Source organism: Meleagris gallopavo, chromosome 2, assembly GCF_000146605.3.
Source record: "Meleagris gallopavo isolate NT-WF06-2002-E0010 breed Aviagen turkey brand Nicholas breeding stock chromosome 2, Turkey_5.1, whole genome shotgun sequence".
Classification (NCBI taxonomy): Eukaryota; Metazoa; Chordata; class Aves; order Galliformes; family Phasianidae; genus Meleagris; species Meleagris gallopavo.
In genome coordinates, this window is record NC_015012.2 from 41,663,687 (window position 1) to 41,681,274 (window position 17,588).

General features: G+C 37.7%; 1 protein-coding gene across 2 annotated transcripts in view; it reads left to right on the forward strand.

Moving 5' to 3' along the window:
• Positions 1-17,588, forward strand: part of RPS6KA2 (ribosomal protein S6 kinase A2) — a 274,636-nt gene that overhangs the window by 167,713 nt on the left and 89,335 nt on the right. For both annotated transcript variants that reach the window (XM_031552440.1, XM_010707087.3), the window contains one exon: positions 14,489-14,605. In XM_031552440.1, coding sequence (XP_031408300.1) covers positions 14,489-14,605 — 117 coding nt within the window. The remainder of the gene's footprint in view (positions 1-14,488; positions 14,606-17,588) is intronic.

Sequence of the window (17,588 nt, forward strand, 5' to 3'; positions counted from 1 at the left end):
AAAAATGACTTGAATTGTTCTGTACTCTGTGGTTCCAGGAATTTGAGTTACAGAAACACCTAAACAACCTTCAGTGTCCTTAAAACAAATAGTTCCTGCTTGTTGGCATAAGAGCAGTTACAGAAATTAGAATCTGATGTGAATTTTTACTTCCTTTCATTTTTACTTCCAAATGAAGACTATACAGCAGTATTATATGTCACAGTTTCACTTAATATTCCATATAGCTAGTTTAGATATTGCAAGTGTGCAAGATCATAATTCTCATCAATGACATTGACGTGTTTCTTCCCAAGCTTTTTTTTGGGGGGGTGATGGGAGAGGGGTAAGAAAACATTTTGAACATTTGGAACCAATCAGAAAGAAAAAAACAGTCAAAAAAAATAATGTGTTTTGAGAAAACTCTGAAAATTTGGACTTGATGATTTTTGTGGGTCCCTTTCAACTCAAGATATTTTATGATTCTGTCATTTAACAAAGCAAACTGAAACTTCACTTAGGCACAGTGGGTTCCTGTTTGTACTCACTAATAAAAAAGAACAGTCTTTTAAATGTAAATAACTTTAGGAATACAAATGATGCAACATTTGTGACAAATTTGTAATCAGTTTTTCACAGCATTTTACATTAAAGACCTTTTTTTCCTTAAAGTACTGGCTTAAATAATAGACATTTAGCTGCCGTAGCTTCTTGAAAAAAACTCTGACACTGTTCAATGTTTATGACAAGACAAATGGGGAGAACAAGTGAACACCATACTTGTGTGTTTGATTAAACACTTACTTGAGGTAAAACAATTGTATAGGTACAGCTTTCCTCCTTGGTCTCTCTACTTGTCATCTTCTGATTGCATTGTCTAGTTTTCCTCTGGTCCACAATATTAATTCCAGGTTTCTCTCATTACTGATTGAATTACTTCTCTTGCTCTTCAGTTGTCTTTATGTTATCACTTATAAAACATTAGTTTAATGGCAAGTGCTGCAGATATGGTAAGACTGGGATTATAAAATAAGATCCGGAATAAAGGCTGTATTCTACTGCAGATGTTATTGTTTGGGAGTCCAGTAATGCCTTATCTATAAAGAAACACAGTTTGCTTAGTGTCCTGCATATACAGCAGGATTATTGAGTCCAAGTGGGTTACCAGTTTTCTCTATGGCAAAAAATAAAGGTTGGTGGTTATAATGTTGCATCTGTTTCTTCTTTAGAATTTTGTCTTCGAGATTTATTGAGATTTTTGCTGGCATTCCAGTCTGATGGAACTGCCTGATTTTTTTTACTATCGTTGTGATCATTTTTCACCATAGAAAACATCTAAAAGCATCTTTCCTTCAGTAGCTTAACTTTAGAACAGCTTTATATGAAATGTGAGCTAAAGTGGAATAGGAAGAATGCCTGTAGACTATGCCCCTTCTGTTGTTTCTGAATAGAAGGTTATCTTTTTCCAAAGGTCCCAGGAAGCTTTGTGTCTGCCCTGAGCACAGGAATAATCTCGCATACTATGCTGTATTGCAGCCTTTAATTCCCTTGTCTGGATGGGGATTCACTCATGGGAGAGGTCATGAGGCTGCAATATGCTGATGTCTCAAAGAAAATGAATACTTTAATCTGCACTCTATTCTTTTTTCAGATGTAGCTTTATAATAGCTTATGAGAAAATCCATCTGCTTGCTAGGACAGTAGGTATGGCTTGCACTTCTCTCTCTGCCGTGTCCATTAATCCTGCACTGTGCTCACGTGGGACTGCAGAATTGCTTGTGCTTTCAGATTAGATACCTCAGTGGGCCAGAAGGATTCTGTCCCATATATGTAGGTTGGCAGGCCTGAGTAGGTCACGACTCTGTGTTTGCTGCTTTCAATTATTATTTTCAGTAAAGCCATTTGGTTCTTAGCAGGAAATTTTAATCTCAGTTTGATCTTCTGCCTGTTTGCATATACGCAGAAAAGGTACTTGCAGAGTGGAAGCAACAGCAGTGAATTTACTCTAGAGCTGATGTCCTCAGTACTTTAAAACACTGGAGAATTATACACAGAAATGAATTAAACAGAAGAGCTCCTTTCCACTGCCTGCTTACGTCACCATTGTACCTTCACTTTCAATAGAGCTTTTGTGAATAAAGTAGCTGAAGACAGGAATCAAGAGCACATGATGTAAAGGTCCCTGTACGTGATTGCAGCAGAATAAGAAACCTGCAGGGCATCTGAAAGCCCTGTCTCACTGTCTGTAGGCACCAAGTACTGCAGTTGGGCTCAGTGTTACGTTGTATAAGCAGTCTTCTGACTGATGTCAGTGGAACTAGTGGGCTAAATACTGTCAGGATTGTGCTAAAGCATAATGTGTATTTTGAATGAAAAGACTGAAGAAACCTGCGTTTTCTTACATTTGTTGTGAAGCTTCTCCCATTTTGAAAGTTTGGCCTAATATCTGACAAAGCATGGTGATTTAGCTTCCAGTTTCAAGCCCAAGAAACACCAACGCACCATGTTTTCTTTGACTTGTGGCAGATTCGTGGCATTTGCTGGGCCAGATAGCAATCTGCCTGCAGAAAGACATTGCCATAGCTGTAACAGGTACACATGAGGCCAGAAAGATGGAATAATGGGAGCATCTCACATAGTGCACTGGAGACTGTAGAAAATCCATGAGAAAGATGGGGTGAAACAAAGCTTGGCCTGGAAATATAAGGAGCATTGATCTTCTGGAAAGTACTTATGCTCCATCCAAAGCTGAAAGAGCAACTGAGGCACTGAGAAAGGGAGAAATAAACTGTATGTGAACTTATCGACCTAGAGTTCTTTTTCAGTCAGCAGAGAGAAAGTCACACGCTTACCAAGCGCTGTTTTAGAGCCTTGCTTTTATCTGACATAAATCAAAGCCTAAAAGTATTCAATTCTCTGCCAATTACACAAAAGTTTAGACAGCTAGCTCAGATATAAACATTTTTGGATGAATCAACCCTGGAAATCCTTACAGTCTGTGGATCAGGCTTGGCTGAGCTGTTGATCCATTTCTATATTTGAGTATATACACATAATAGCTCTTTTCTGTTCTTAAATGTATTGTTGTTTTATAAACAGTAATTAAAATTAAATATTTTTGTCTGATGGTATTTATATATAATATACCATTGAATTGGTATATAAAAAGATTTTGCAGCCACGAAGCTATCATGATAAACTGAGAATCACCAAACTTTCCCACCTGCAATTTTGTTGTGGAAAATCATGTTGTATTTTGAAAACCACTGCAGAAGACAAAGACTGGTGCAGCAGTTGGACCTTTCTGAAATGAGTCTTCCAAACAGTGTGGCAAAGGGTTTTTTTTGTGTTCAGATGGATTTTCCACATTGTTTCTTTTCACCTCTTCTTTTCAGAGTGGTGTATCCACAAAGTACATGCTTTTGGTTAGCACTGTATAACATGCACAGTAAACAATTTTTGCTTTCGTAGCAAGAGGACCTGTGATTATCAGTAAGCAATCCACTCCTTGAAGATCCACCATATATATCTTTGAAATACATTAGAGGCTTCTTTTTATTTCATGAGACTGCAAAATATAGCAAGCCTCTCCCTGGGCCAGATTTCGAGTGGACTGCTAAAAATCTGCTTAGAAAGATACTTGTGTGTGGTAACAGTTCTCAGGCACTGAAAGACATACATGTTAATCTGTCATGGCAGTGAGGCCTACTCCTGCCATCCACTGCTCAGGGTACCAGCTGTATCCATGTTCCTGAAAGCAGGAAACAAAATCTCGCAGCAGAAAGGGGATATATTGTGGTTTAACTGCCAGGTAGCTCAGCACCACACAATTATTCTCTCACTCCAACTTCCCAGTGGAATGGGAGACAGAATCAGGAAAAAAAAAAACAACAAAATAGGACTCTTGGGTTGAGACAAAAACTATTCACTAAGACAGAAAAGGAAGAGAGAAAGAAAATAATAATAGTAATGATAACAATATAATATATATTTACAAAGCCAGTGATGCACAAAACAACTCCTCACTGACCAGTGCCCAGCCAATCCCTGAGCAGCAGACAACTCCTTGCAGTTTTTTAATGGTTTTTTTTTTTTGCATTATGTCATTTGGTATGGAATATCCCTTCAGCGAGTTTAGGTCATCTGGCTTGATTCTATCTCCTCTAGCCCCCTCACTAGCAGGACAGAACAAGAAATTGTAACGACCTTAGCTATGTGCAGTTACTGTTCAGCAACAACTGAAACATCAGCATGTTGTCAATATTGTTGTTTTTTTTCCCAAAACCAAAACACAGCATCATACCAGACATTGTGAGGGGAATATAAAAGCTGTGTCCCAGCTGAAACCAGGACAGGGAAGAACAGAACAATATACTTGCTATTTCTCCTGACCCATGGAAACTATCCTGATCTCAGGCACAGTTGTGCTGGTCCCAGGGGATTCTCCTTCAAAGGTCCTTGTGGCCTCTCCACTCAACAAACTCTGCTTTCCTTCCTCAGCTGCTTCTTCCTCTTTCTTTGGTGTCACATACAATTAGTTTTTTTTGTCATTATGTTATCTGTACCACAGCTCATTCCTGCTCTGGAAAAAGCCCTCTGTGATTTTCAAGTTGTTTCATACTACATTTATATAATAGTTTGCAAAGTCAAAACAATTTTCTACTATTCTCCTCTCAATTGACTTCTCTACTTACAAAGGCACAAACCATAGTTTCTCTTCACGGAATCACGGAACACAAAATGGCCTGGGTTGGAAGGGATCTCAAGGATCATGAATCTCCAACCCCCCTGCCACAGGCAGGGCCACCAACCTCCCCATTTAATACTAGACCAGGCTGCCCAGGGCCTCATCCAATCTGGCCTTGAACACCTCCAGGGATGGGCATCCACAACCTCTCTGGGCAGCCACCTCGCCACTTTCTCTGTAAAGAGCTTCCCCCTGACATCCAACCTAAATCTTCCCTCTTTCAACTTAAATCTATTTCCCCTTGTCCTGCAGTTATCAACCCTTTCAAAGAGTTGACTCCACTCCTGTTTGTAGGCTCCCTTTAGGTACTGAAATGCTGCAATGAGGTCACCCCACAGCCTTCTTTTCTCCAGGCTTGTAATTGTTATCCTTTGAGATACCTCCTTCTGTCTTGGTGGTCTTCTTATTCCTAAGTCTTGTTTTTCCTGCTGAATTTTCCTTTTGCCAAAACCATCTTCTGTCTGTCCTATTCTATTTCATCACCCTACAGAGCCTTTGGTGCCTTCACTGGATCTCTGAGCTGTGAACAGTAGCACTGAAACTACTTTTGCATTGACTCCTTAATGGCCTTGAATCAGTCTGTTTCTCTGTTAAGACTGTGCCTGTTAAATGCCACTGTGATAATAAAATGCATTACAACATATTTTTTCTTAACCTAATAGTAGCAGTATTCCAGTTTGTGGTGTGAGCTAGCTGAATCCTTTGCTGATGCTTAATGTAATTATTGGACAATGCAAAATGTGCTAGCAGGCTTATATCTCTCTCAGAAAGACAATTATGAACCTTACAAGTGATTTTTAAATGGCAGAATGGTATTTTTCCCAAACTGAGTAACCAGTTTAGTAATGTAATCAGCTCTTCATAAAGACTTTCGTCCACTCCGTCCCACAGTTTAAAACTGATATATTGTCTTTGAATATGTGTATTCAGTTCTTTTAAATCACCATACAAATGTACCAGGGCTTTTTACAGTATTTTCTACCAACTATGCAGCAATGGTATTTACACTACTATGCTTAGCAGTGTTTTCTTTGGTTCGCTTGGAAACAGTGAGGAAATGGTTACAAATATGTTTTGCTTAAGTAGTTTATCTTCCTAATGCAGCTGGAGTTTTTATTTCACACTGGCTGCACTAGTACAACATCAAGAATTTCTCTTCTAGTCTGTTAAGAAGCTGAGCATAGCAATAAGTGAACTGGAGACAGTAACTAGCTATGTTTCTTGAGTAGTATCCAGAACAGAGAGACTTTTTGTTTGCTTTCCTGCTTCTGTGAGCTTGATAGCACAGTTCTGGAGCATTTAATATTCTTTCCAGTGCCCTTTTACTCTAGTAACCCCACCTGCCATACCTGCAGTTTAGAGATGAGGCACAAATGCATAGGGGGCTACCCATGCCCTGCAACACAAATGCATGAACAGTGGGTTGCCATTACACTAGGACACTCATTAGGGACACACGGAAAAAAGTGTCTCTCCTCCGCAAGACTGGTGTACTGCAGCAGATGCCAGCCAGCTGTGTAAAGAGGGCTGCAGTGGTGAAAGGTGGCAGCGCTCCTGGGACATCTCCACAGAAGCCACCTGAGCCACTTGCAAAGAGTTTTCAGTTTGTTCCAAGCAGAGCACGCAGGGCATTTGCTGACCTGACAGCAGAACCTGAGCTACAGTGGAGCCGTGCTGGGATGTGTGCTGTCTCTTATTAGTCCATGTAGTCTTCATAATTCTGCTTCATGTTACAAACTCATCACCCTAAGGAAATAAGAATACTTATCTTTTAGAAGTAAACCAAGCCTAAAAGAATGTTGATGAAAATTTTCTTGCTTGTATTTATTATAGCTCAGAGCATTGTTGATGAGTTCTTTGTCCTTTAATGGTGTGACTCATTTTGAGACTGTTTCTGTTAAAGTTCACAAATGTATTTGAGTATTTGTAGAGTGCTGCTGTAGGAGTAAGGCCAGCCAATTATTTGCATATTTTGTGACCAGATGGTTCTGCTTTTCTTCTGCTTTTTTTAACCCCTTGCTTCACTAGTACTTTTTAATTAGTGCCTTCTACTCACTACTCCACATAAATCTTTGTGGGTTGCACCAGTGAAATACATTAATTTCACTTTTTTTTTTTTTTCCTTGTGCTAATTCTCACAGTATTCTCAAGAGGTAACAAAAAGCAATTGATCTTATTTTTTAGGTTGAGGAGAAAGTGGATATAATGTCTAATTTATTGAAGCTGTATAATCCATGCCTGGATTATTTCCCGCACCGTAGAATATTTTTAAGCACCTAGAAGTTTCAATTATCTAATTTCTTTTTAGAAGTATTTTATTTCAGTAGAAGTTATGTTGAAACTTCCAGGTCAAGTGTTTGCAAACCTATATCTTGTCAGGCTATTTAAAATCTGACTGAAATACTACTCTACTTAAGTATTTTTCAAATTTTTACATTAGATAGCAATTCATCTCGCCCAACTTCAGGAACCTCCATATTCATATCATCAGAGATAAATGTGCATTTTAAGAATGTGACTTCACCTGATCTCTGTTCATGACAAAATGTATGTTTTCCAATGACTGTGCATAAGGCTGGACGATTAGTTCAAACCATTGTCTCCTCCACCATAAACACTTGCATTTGTTTTACAAAGACTAACCCTAAGTGATTAATCAAAGATACACAGGAAGACTCATAGCACAGAAGCCACATCTCTCTAATATTCAAACTTCCAGCTCATGGACTTCACCAATTTATCCAGCACATTGTAGTTGCTGGCCTTGATCTATGTGATTTTCCTGAAAGCCTTTTTTCACTTCTAGTTTTATTTCAGCTGAACCTCAAATGTCAAGATATGTATTTGAGAGAAAGAAAGAGAGAAAGACAGAAAGAAAGAAAGAAAGGAAGAAAAAGAAAATAAAGTAGAATACAGAGTTGGGGAAATGCTGAGAGAAGATCTTTGGCATGCTAGGCATTCTCTTTCGAGAAATGTGTATTGAATTGAACAGGGACTGTACATTCTATTGCACTCCAGAGACGTTTCTTTAATTTTTCTTTTAATTTTAATTTCTTTGTTTTGCACTAGGTTTTGCCCTGCATGCTGAAATTCCACTTTAAAGATAACTATTCAAATTTTATGAGAGGTCTGTGAGAGAAATCCCAACTTCTCTAAAAACTATTGTGCACTAGTTAACTCTAGATAACTTTTGAGAAGGCGGGTAGGTGGCTTTATGCTTGAAGAATAAATACAAACTTGGCACAACTTCCAGTGAATTTATAGAGTTCTGCATACTTCTCTAAAGGCTCAGTGAATACAATACATTATTAAAAAAAAAAAAGTTAATTTGATAGTAGAGTGCGAAACAAACAGACCCATTTACAATCTTGCCCAGTTTACATCTACCCAGACCATGACAGAAGCCAGAACTTGGGTTACAAACCTTTTAAAATGGAAGAATTTTTTTTTCTTTTTAAAAATTCTTTTTAAAATTTAAAAATTACTGGAGACGGGCTTGGGAGGTAGGCTAATGAAAATACTTGTATACTTTACTTCTTTTTTTTTTTTAATGAATATTTGTTCTTAAAGAACTGAATACAGGCCAGCATTTAATTTCCTGTGCTAGGTATTCAAATAGCCTACTACATTTTGACATAAATTACTCTCCTATGGCTTGAAACAGAGTAGAACCACTGAAACAGTAGTGAAAAGCTGGAATCATTACTGTCAAACATATCCTATCCTAACTATTCCTATATAAGTGTTTTAAATATGCTTCCCTAATGAACCATGCTATTTTGGAGAGTTGTGTTGCCTGTGGTACTTGGATGTTAAGTAGTTGTTATTTGGTTTTATATTAGGCGGTAACCTATCAAATGGTAAGGCAAGTAACAAAATAAAGTCTGTATCTTGAGCATGTGCAGTAAACTAATAATGATTCTCTAGAAGAGATAACTTCTCCTTAGGACTACCATTATTTTCTCTTGTGATGTTTTAATTCATTTCTTCATTGACTTCAGTCCCTATAGCAAGCCCATCAAATCTGAAGGCTGGAAAATCTGCATATCAAAACTCCAGATATTTTTATTGGAAGATGAAGGTTGCCCCTTTTTTACGACCATAGATGCATGACAGTTTTGATCCTATGAAAGTGGGGAGGTAAAGGAATAAAGATCAGAATCGTGTCTTACAAACTGCAAACCAATAATCATCTTCCATTAGCAACATATCTTAACTTCTTTGTGATATAGTTGCATAAAATCATCTGTTGCTAAAAATAGCTGACTCTGGAATGGCACTATGTCCAGTTATTTCACACCAGTTCAGGAAGTCTTGGAAAGGAAAGGTACTGCATGTGATTGAAATGCATTGTTCATGACAGAGGTGGTCTCTGACTTTGAAGATGACATTAGCTTCTCTCCTTCAGAGACTTGGGGGAGGGTTGCTGAAAAGCTGTGGTGTGGGCAAGAAGAGGCTGTATGGCTGAAAAGAGCTTCTCTCCTAGATGTCTTGTGCTTCCATGTGACTTTTTGTATCCCATTCCCAAGTCTATATTCCTGCACTTCCCAATCCTTCTCATATATGAAACAGTGAGTCAACACTATTATGTCAGAAGAGTTCTTTGTGGTTGCTTCCCGGCAGCAACTGGGCATTACTGCTTTTTTCTCTAAAATCTGTGTGAGGAAATGTTGTAAGTGAGCTTAGATCAGAGATAGAGGGAGCAGCTGGCCTTCTGTTCTACCCCTGCTGTCTTCGGGCAATACCAAAGCAGATGTGTCTCAGCTATCTGCAGTCACAGGGCAAGGGCAGAGGCTCTGTTTTCCTGTGGAAAGGAGATACTTGCATTTAAATCCTGGGTTATTTGTTTGTCCAAAATTTCTACCAAATTGGGGTGCAGGTGAGTGCTTAAGTGAATAATGGAAAATAGCTCTGAATTGGTCTGTCTTGTATTAATTAGCACAGAGAATCACTCTCCATTCTTCTTCCATCATGTATTGCAGTTCTTTGACCGCTCTCCTATCATCTGTACTGCTCAGCTACATGTTTCCTTGAAGCTGTCTCACTTTTGTCACAGGATGATGCTTTTTGTGCAAACATAAATATTTACAGTAGTTTACAAAAGATTAAGCCTCATCAAGTCAAGCATTTCTGCTAATGCAGTGTCGGGATAAGTCAGCAGGGAGCAAGAGCCTGGGCTGCTGTGCACAGCTGTTGCAGACCAAACTGTGGAACATTCATTTTTTGACTCACTGATCAAAACCTCTTTGGAGATTGACACATGGATTGTTTATTTTTTTCCAGAGTGAAGTTCTTTCCACTGAAATATTTTCTTCATATTGTGCACAGAAGTCTGACTGTTGTCTGCAGTGTAAATATTTTGCCTCAGTTTAGTTGTTGTAATGCAAATTATTAGTGCAGGTAAGTTATGCTTGCTGGACCAAGCAATTGAAAAATGCAGCTCAGAACAAAAATATCTGGAGATCTGCCCACAGCACTTGTGCTCTGTTGGTTTAGTTCTCATTCTAATCATTGGTACCTGAGGAAAATTATCCCACATTCCATCATAGGAATGATAGGAGAAAATCCAAGTAAGTAAGAATATTAAAACAGAACAATAAAACTATGTTTGTTTTTCTAGGAGGGTAAAAGAAACAAGCACAACTCATTCCAAAATTCATGCAGCCAAATAAGCCACGAGGATGTTGAATGCATGCAAGGAAATGCACAGCCTGGCACTGATAATCCTTGGATTCTTCTGCAGTCTTTACTCACAGGATTGGTTTCTAGGCAAGAGCAAGCAATCCTTAGCTGAACTACTTGGATAACTCTAGACAAATATCAATGACAATTTTCTTGCTGCTGCTTATGTTACGGAAGTCTCAGAAAGCCACTGAGCAGCTCAGGATTGAGCTAAGCATTCTAAGGCTAGTTAGGGTACCTTTAGGTACCTTTACACCTTGGGTCCTGCTTGTTAAGATTACACCTGCCTATCTAAATTCTAACTACTCCAACTTACCATCTCTTTGAGAACATATTCCCTTTCACTAATTTAGATTGACATGATTCTTTATGTAGTATATTTGCATGCCATGCAGAAACTCAGTCAAGAGAATTTCTAAGACCAGTGCTTCATCTTGCATATTTCCAATTCACTTTCACTCTTTCTTACTGCATAGTTCCAGAAAATTATATTTCCTGAGTAGGTCTAACAAGTCTGTCTCCATGCTGATGCTTCATTGAAAATAGAAGTGCCTGGTGCTAATGGTCACTTAATGCAAATGGTCAAGATTGTGGTAGTATGGTTGCTCCATTGATTCTGAATGGTGGCATTCAGCATCTTCTGATGTTGTGGGAAGATGGATTGTTTTCAGCCTTGGCTGTTTTACTGCTGGAGTCTTGCAAGTGGCTGAACTTAAAATACCTGAGCCCAGTGTCAGAGAGCCAGAAACATTTCCTTAAAGGGATTGTGTCCGTTTTCAGTCTTAAATACTGCAAGCTTTGCTTTTTGCTCCAGTGGGAGGTGGGGATTTGTCATACCAACTAAAATACCAGCTGTTCCCTGGCAGCTCACAAGCAATGCCACTGTAGTGGTGATTGGTGGACAAAGGAGCAGTCTGGCACGTTTTTCTTCAATGCTGCTTTGTTGCCCCTTCCTGGTGAGAAGACCGCAGGAAATCCACAGGAAATCCTGCCTTCCTAGATAAACATCCTGCTTCCTCCTAAGAACCCCTGGAGCAGGCAGCTTGACATGACTGTGGGTATTTCTGTGCCAGGCAAAAAGAATAATCTTTCATAGGAAGTGGCTCAAGCCTCATTGTTTGAGGGAGTGAGAGCTACAGTGGACAAAACCCAGCCAGCCTGATCAAGTGTCGGTGGTAGTCTGAGCAGGAGCGTTGGGCTAGATGACCTCCAGAAGTCCCTTCTAACCAACATTTTTATGATTCTTTGAACCACATTCTAGCAGCCTTTTTCCCTCTTTAAAATGAGTGCAGTGGTAAAGCACTACCCAGCCTTGTATGTGGTCCTGTTCTTTTCAAAATATATACCTTTTTTGAGATTTAATTAAATATACATGTAATTAAAGTATTGTTCTTATTGTAAGTTATGAAATAATTATGCTATTCTCTGGGAAGGCTTGAATTCATCATCTTAATACTCCCAAGATATTCCTGTAACTTAACACATTGAACGAACGAAGTTATATTAAATTTAATAACACAATAGGAAATATGCTTATGGTTGTAGACCTGTGGCTTTGATGACTAATCTTAATGGATCAAGTGAAACTCACTCATCATGTAAACCCGCAAACGTAGCTGAAATGATTGAATGGTTCAGGCCGAAATATACCTCACAGAAATGAATGGATTTGATGTTCTCTCCAGATAGTAGATTTGAATCACAAATCTTGAGTCTGAGATGTTAGATCAAAGTAGAAGTAAATCTGAGGAAGATGGTGTATATAAAATTGAGGTTGGTCTTTCTTTCTTCAGAGCTTTGCAGCCCAAATATATTGTAAATTTTGTATCTGCCTCATACTTCATCTTGTTCTGAGGGATGGTCCTGGCTGTGCTGCGCTTCTGGGCAAATGGGGATGGGCAAAATCCTGAAATGGTGACTGAGTGTGCTCAAGCTGTTCTGACTAGAGAAGGAAGTCATTCAGTACTTTCATTATTTCGTAGTTCTTAAGAGCCGTACGCACACAGATGCTGGCCTGTGGAAACCACTCTTCTCAGAATTCTGTTTATGGTTAGTGGAGAACAAACTCCCAAGTATACAAGGTCTGGTGTACAGAGTAAAGGATGATAAGTCGGGGCAGAAGCCTGACTATAGGGAGAATAATTGTTTGTGAGTACAGTGGCTGGTGAGCCATGTAGCACAGATACTTTACCAAAGCTGTAGTATAGCAGAATAGGCTTATCTCAAAATAAGATTCTTAACAGTGTGCATTTATGTAAAAATGCAGGTCCCTTGGTATGATGATTTTGTTTGCTCCATGCAGGTAGTTCCATAAGAAACAGTGTTTTTGCAAATTTATTTTAGTTTACTATTGTTTCTTTCATATAGAAGAAAAATGAAATGATGTATAGATATATATATATTTTTATCAGAAAGATACTCTATTCTCCACAATAATTAAAACCAGAAAAACAAGAGGCTCTTGGCATGTACTGATATGTACTATTAGAAAAATTTTAAATCTCTCTGTGAAAACTGGTTGTTGGTTTCAAGCATTTTCTTTCAAGCAAATCATTTAAACTAGAGAAATTAGGATCAGAAAAACTAGTTGCTGTCAGATGATGACTGTATTCCATGATTCTGGGAGCATACACAAAGTACAGGAAGCTTTCCAAACCAAGAAGAGGATATAGTCCCTGTTCCAAAGCACATGAGTGTAAAGAGGAAGGGAGAAAAGAAGAGGGAAGAAACTGCAGCATGTAGTACAGTTAGGGTAATGCTAGCCATGCATCAGATGAGTTATTATAGCTGCTAGAAAGTGACAGCAGTTTTCTTGGAGAAGAGATGAATGGAATGAATGAATGAACATCTATTTTGTTTAGTAAATAAATATGTTTTGGCTAAATATGTTTACGAATGTATTTTCATTTTAGGTTATTATTTCTGTTTTTTACTACATGTACTTTAAGAAGAGAGAAAAACTTTACACGTATGTTATATATCAATGTCTCTTCTTGAGGAAAGAAAAAAACAAAACAAGAATTACAGCAAAATTCAAATTAAAAGTAACGTTTCAAAGATTCTAATGATTTTTAGTAGATGTATAAATATTTAAACCTATGCCTAAATGAGCAATTCCCCTCGATCTGGGAAACTAAATGAAATAAATTTTATACTAAAAATCCACGTTTTAGTCATTGAGAAATTAGAACATCTATTTTTAATAGGAAAGCACCCTCAAATGTAGGTGTACAGAACACTTCAGAAATAAGAAGATGTGTAAATAATACCTTCCCTCACCACTGTGTCCTTGAAGAGAAGATATTTCTTTCAGGTTTCTTTTCAGGTCAATGACTTTCTGTGTTGCTGCAAACTCAGTGTAATCCCTTTGGCTCTCCCATAAACCAGTTGCTCTCTTTTTAGAGCATCATGCCATAATAACAATATACAAGCAACTAAATCAAATATCTCTTGCTACAGCTAAAGAGATAAAAGTCCTTGTGCAGTGTCTCTGGTGTTTGCTATTCTTCTTCCTACCACCTCACTTTCACATCTAAATCTTGAATTTGTTTTCTGTTTAGAAGGATTCTGATAGTAGTTTTCCATTCTTCAAGGTAAATTGGAAGATGTACTTTTAACAATGCCTTTCCTTTGTGGTCTACTCATAAGAATTGCTGCTTCAGACTAAAGTGATCTTCACTTTTAACATGAATTCAAAGTGATGCTTTGAGCAAGAATGAGGAAGTATGTGGAAAGAATTGTGCTGGAGCCTCTGTACAACTGATGTGGAAACATGACACTATGTTAGCAAGGTCTGTGATGAGCACTGAGCTCTGTGGTATATCTCTGTTTCAGTTTGCTATACCTTTATTTAGACATAATCCTTGAGATTGATAAACAGGAGGATGTCCTGATATCCAACCCATTACCCTGTCCTTCCTGTAAAAGGCACATGGTATATTTGAACGAACATTTGCTTCTATTTTCAAAATTTCATACATGATTATAGCATTGCACAAGATGAGATTTTAATTAACAGTGTGTTTCCTTAGTATAATGATTCTGATTTGGCAATGATGTTTTTTGTTGTTTCCTTTGTAGGAAGAAGGTATTGTGAAGGAAATAGACATCAGTCACCATGTGAAGGAAGGTTTTGAAAAAGCAGATCCTTCTCAATTTGAGCTGCTGAAAGTATTAGGACAAGGTTCATATGGAAAGGTAATTTTTAATGCCATCTAATCACTTAGAGCAACACTGAAAATGTTGTTTCTTTCTCTGAGTTCATTTGCACAGATAACACTGCCCATACATATTGTATTGTAAAGGCAGATAAGCCTCTTCTGCCCTCATTTTAATAATCTGTCTGTCTTTTGCTGTAATCCTGTGTATATATATATATATAATGTTTCTGGCTCTGGACATAGTCTAAGGAACAAAAGGAAGCAGGGATAGTGAACAGCACTGTTTATAAATTTATACTCCTTTCCTTCTTTCTGACCTATCCACTAGTTAAGTAAGTGTGCTACTGCTGCTCAGTTGTAGGAACACTGAAAAGCTTAAAAGAAGTTTGTTTCCCAATTTCTGCTGAGGGCAGATGTGATCACAAGCATATTTCAAAGTCCCCATCTTTCACCTTGCTGGTTACCTCACACTGATTTTGTAGGAAAAGCAGCTTTCTTAGGCCTAGATGCTAAGCACTTAATTTTCATTGCAGTGTCTTTGTTTTGAGTTTTGACGCCTATAACCAAGCTGTGTTTCCTTATACGTTTCACTGCCAAGTGCCTATGAAAGTGTGTATATATGCATATTGTATACATAAAGCATGTGTATTAAAAAATTTGTCTAGATGTATGACAAGCTATTGAGAAACTACATTTTTATCTTCAGTCCAAGGCTTTTATCAATCCCATAGTCGATTCTTTTTCAAAAGGATGTGTCATTCGCAAATGAGAATAAGAAGGAAAAATTGGGAGAAAGAAGGGAGATTCAGTTCATCATTAAATTCTTTCCATGGTTTAACTAAATAAGCCTTTGAAACCTGTGGAAAGGTGAGTCTAACTTACACCAAACATGGAAGTTCTTATCATTTTCAATGCTTTTTAAATTTTAGTTTATTTTATAAGTATTTCAATGATGGATCATTCCAGCTAACTCGAAGAATTGATTCATACCTAAAATCTATTGAGGTCCTAGCAAAAGCTGAGAACCATGACAATGAGCCACAATCCTCAGTTTTATTCATGAGGGAAAAAAAAAAGCTATTTTGAATGTATTTAGTAGCTTTCTGAGTATTCCAGAATTGTGCTGATAAGTAAGATTGTTAAAAGATCTCTGAGATGACAGACATCAAAAGAATTAGTATTCACTACCAAGTTTTGATGTAGAGAACTGCTTAAGAGCACTGTAATGATATTTGGGTTTTGAATGTCTTAGATTGTACTGACGTATTTCATTATTAACTGTCAAATTCAGCATTCTAGCTTCAGGCACTGTATAATTGAACTGTCTAGCCTCTGCTACCACTTCCTAAAATGAGATCAGGTTTCTGTGACACATTCCCTTGATTTGCTGCAGGATCAGTATATGAGTGTGCATATTAGACCTGTCTGGAATTGTGTAATTGTAATACACTTTAGTATCTTATGTGAAATTGGTCAGTAAATTCACAAAATCATCATAGACACAGAGGAGCAAAGTCTGATCAGAGATTTTTATGCAGTCTGTAAATTTTCATCACTTCAGTATTTCAGCTGATAGCTGAAATGTGTAAGCCTCTGGGGATGCAAAGCTGTTTTTCAAGTTGTTCACCTGGGACCTACATCATTTCCTGCAGAATTAAAGAAAATGCCTTTGGTTTCAGAGGGAGTACACTCGACACTATTAAAAGTCACAGCATTTGCTTAGGTTTCTGGAGTGGGATCTGGGTGTTGTACTCAGTACTCCAGCTAAAGGGCTTTTGCTTGTTCTATCAACACATTTGCTTACTCATAACCCGAGGTGTTTTCATGCAAATCATAGTAGAAAATTGAAATTCTGCTCAGGAATATGCCCATACTATTCTGGTAAATTATTATTTTAAAGCTAATATAAAGAGTCCAGTAAGTACTCCAGGACCACTTCATAGTTTCAAGAACTAGCAAGACTATACCTTTAAGAATAGTTGGGAGGCAAACACCATTTTGCAAGGCAATGCATTTTAATTTGTTCTTTTTCCTTTTTGGTTTGGTAACTTCAGTATCCTCCAAAACAGCACACAGTGTTCTTGAGTCATCTGTTTTGGAGGGAATACAGATCAAATACCCTATCCCATGCTACGTAGAACAGCTGAATAGTGATTAGAAATGTAAACTGATTACTTATTACAGCAACTAGGATACTAGTTTTGCAAGATAACGTGGAAGATAGGGGTTATTTCTAGATTTCTAGAACTGTAGCCTAGTATTTCTGCAGATGCAGCATATGTGTTGTTATATGTGTAGTAAGTCTTTAAATCATAATATTAAGGTTTTGAGATTTAGCATTTTCTTTCTTCTGTCTTTTTTTTCTTAAAAAAGAAATCCATATCCATTTTTGCACAATAATAATAATGCTAAAAACCTAGTGTTTTGGCAAAACTACTTTGAGATTTTTCTTCCCTTGCAAAGCAATTCAAAAATTAAACCTTTGACTTGGACTGGATGGAAAAACATCCTAACATTTCTCTTTCTATCTGAACTTCTAAATGAATTGACTTCCTGTTAATATTGGAGCAGCTGAGCTTAATTTATTATGAATGTTAATGAAAGCATTTCAGAAATTCTTATGTGTTCCTGTTGCATCCAGATTTCATATTTGTTTCTGCAGTTGTGAGTACCAGAGGTACTTGCACGTTCTTCAAACTGTGAAATGGGAGACAGGAATCAGCAACATCTGCCCAATCTCAGCAAGTTAGGGGAGCTTAGCTGTAGAGCCGTACATAAGTCACATGCACAGGAAACATCTTGAGAATGAAAGCCTCACCAAAAATGTATCAGATTGTATGGCAGAAGTGTCGTAGCTGTGATGTTGTGCAGATGTAAGAGCCCTGGTTAAGGTGTTCAGAGAAAGAATTTACTTTTTTTTCCTTCAGCTTCTCTGGATGGCTGTTAAAAGTTATCTCCTCCCACAAACCTTTTTCTCAGAGAGTGCTTGAGAAAACTGTAGTTTTTTTTACAGATTTTTT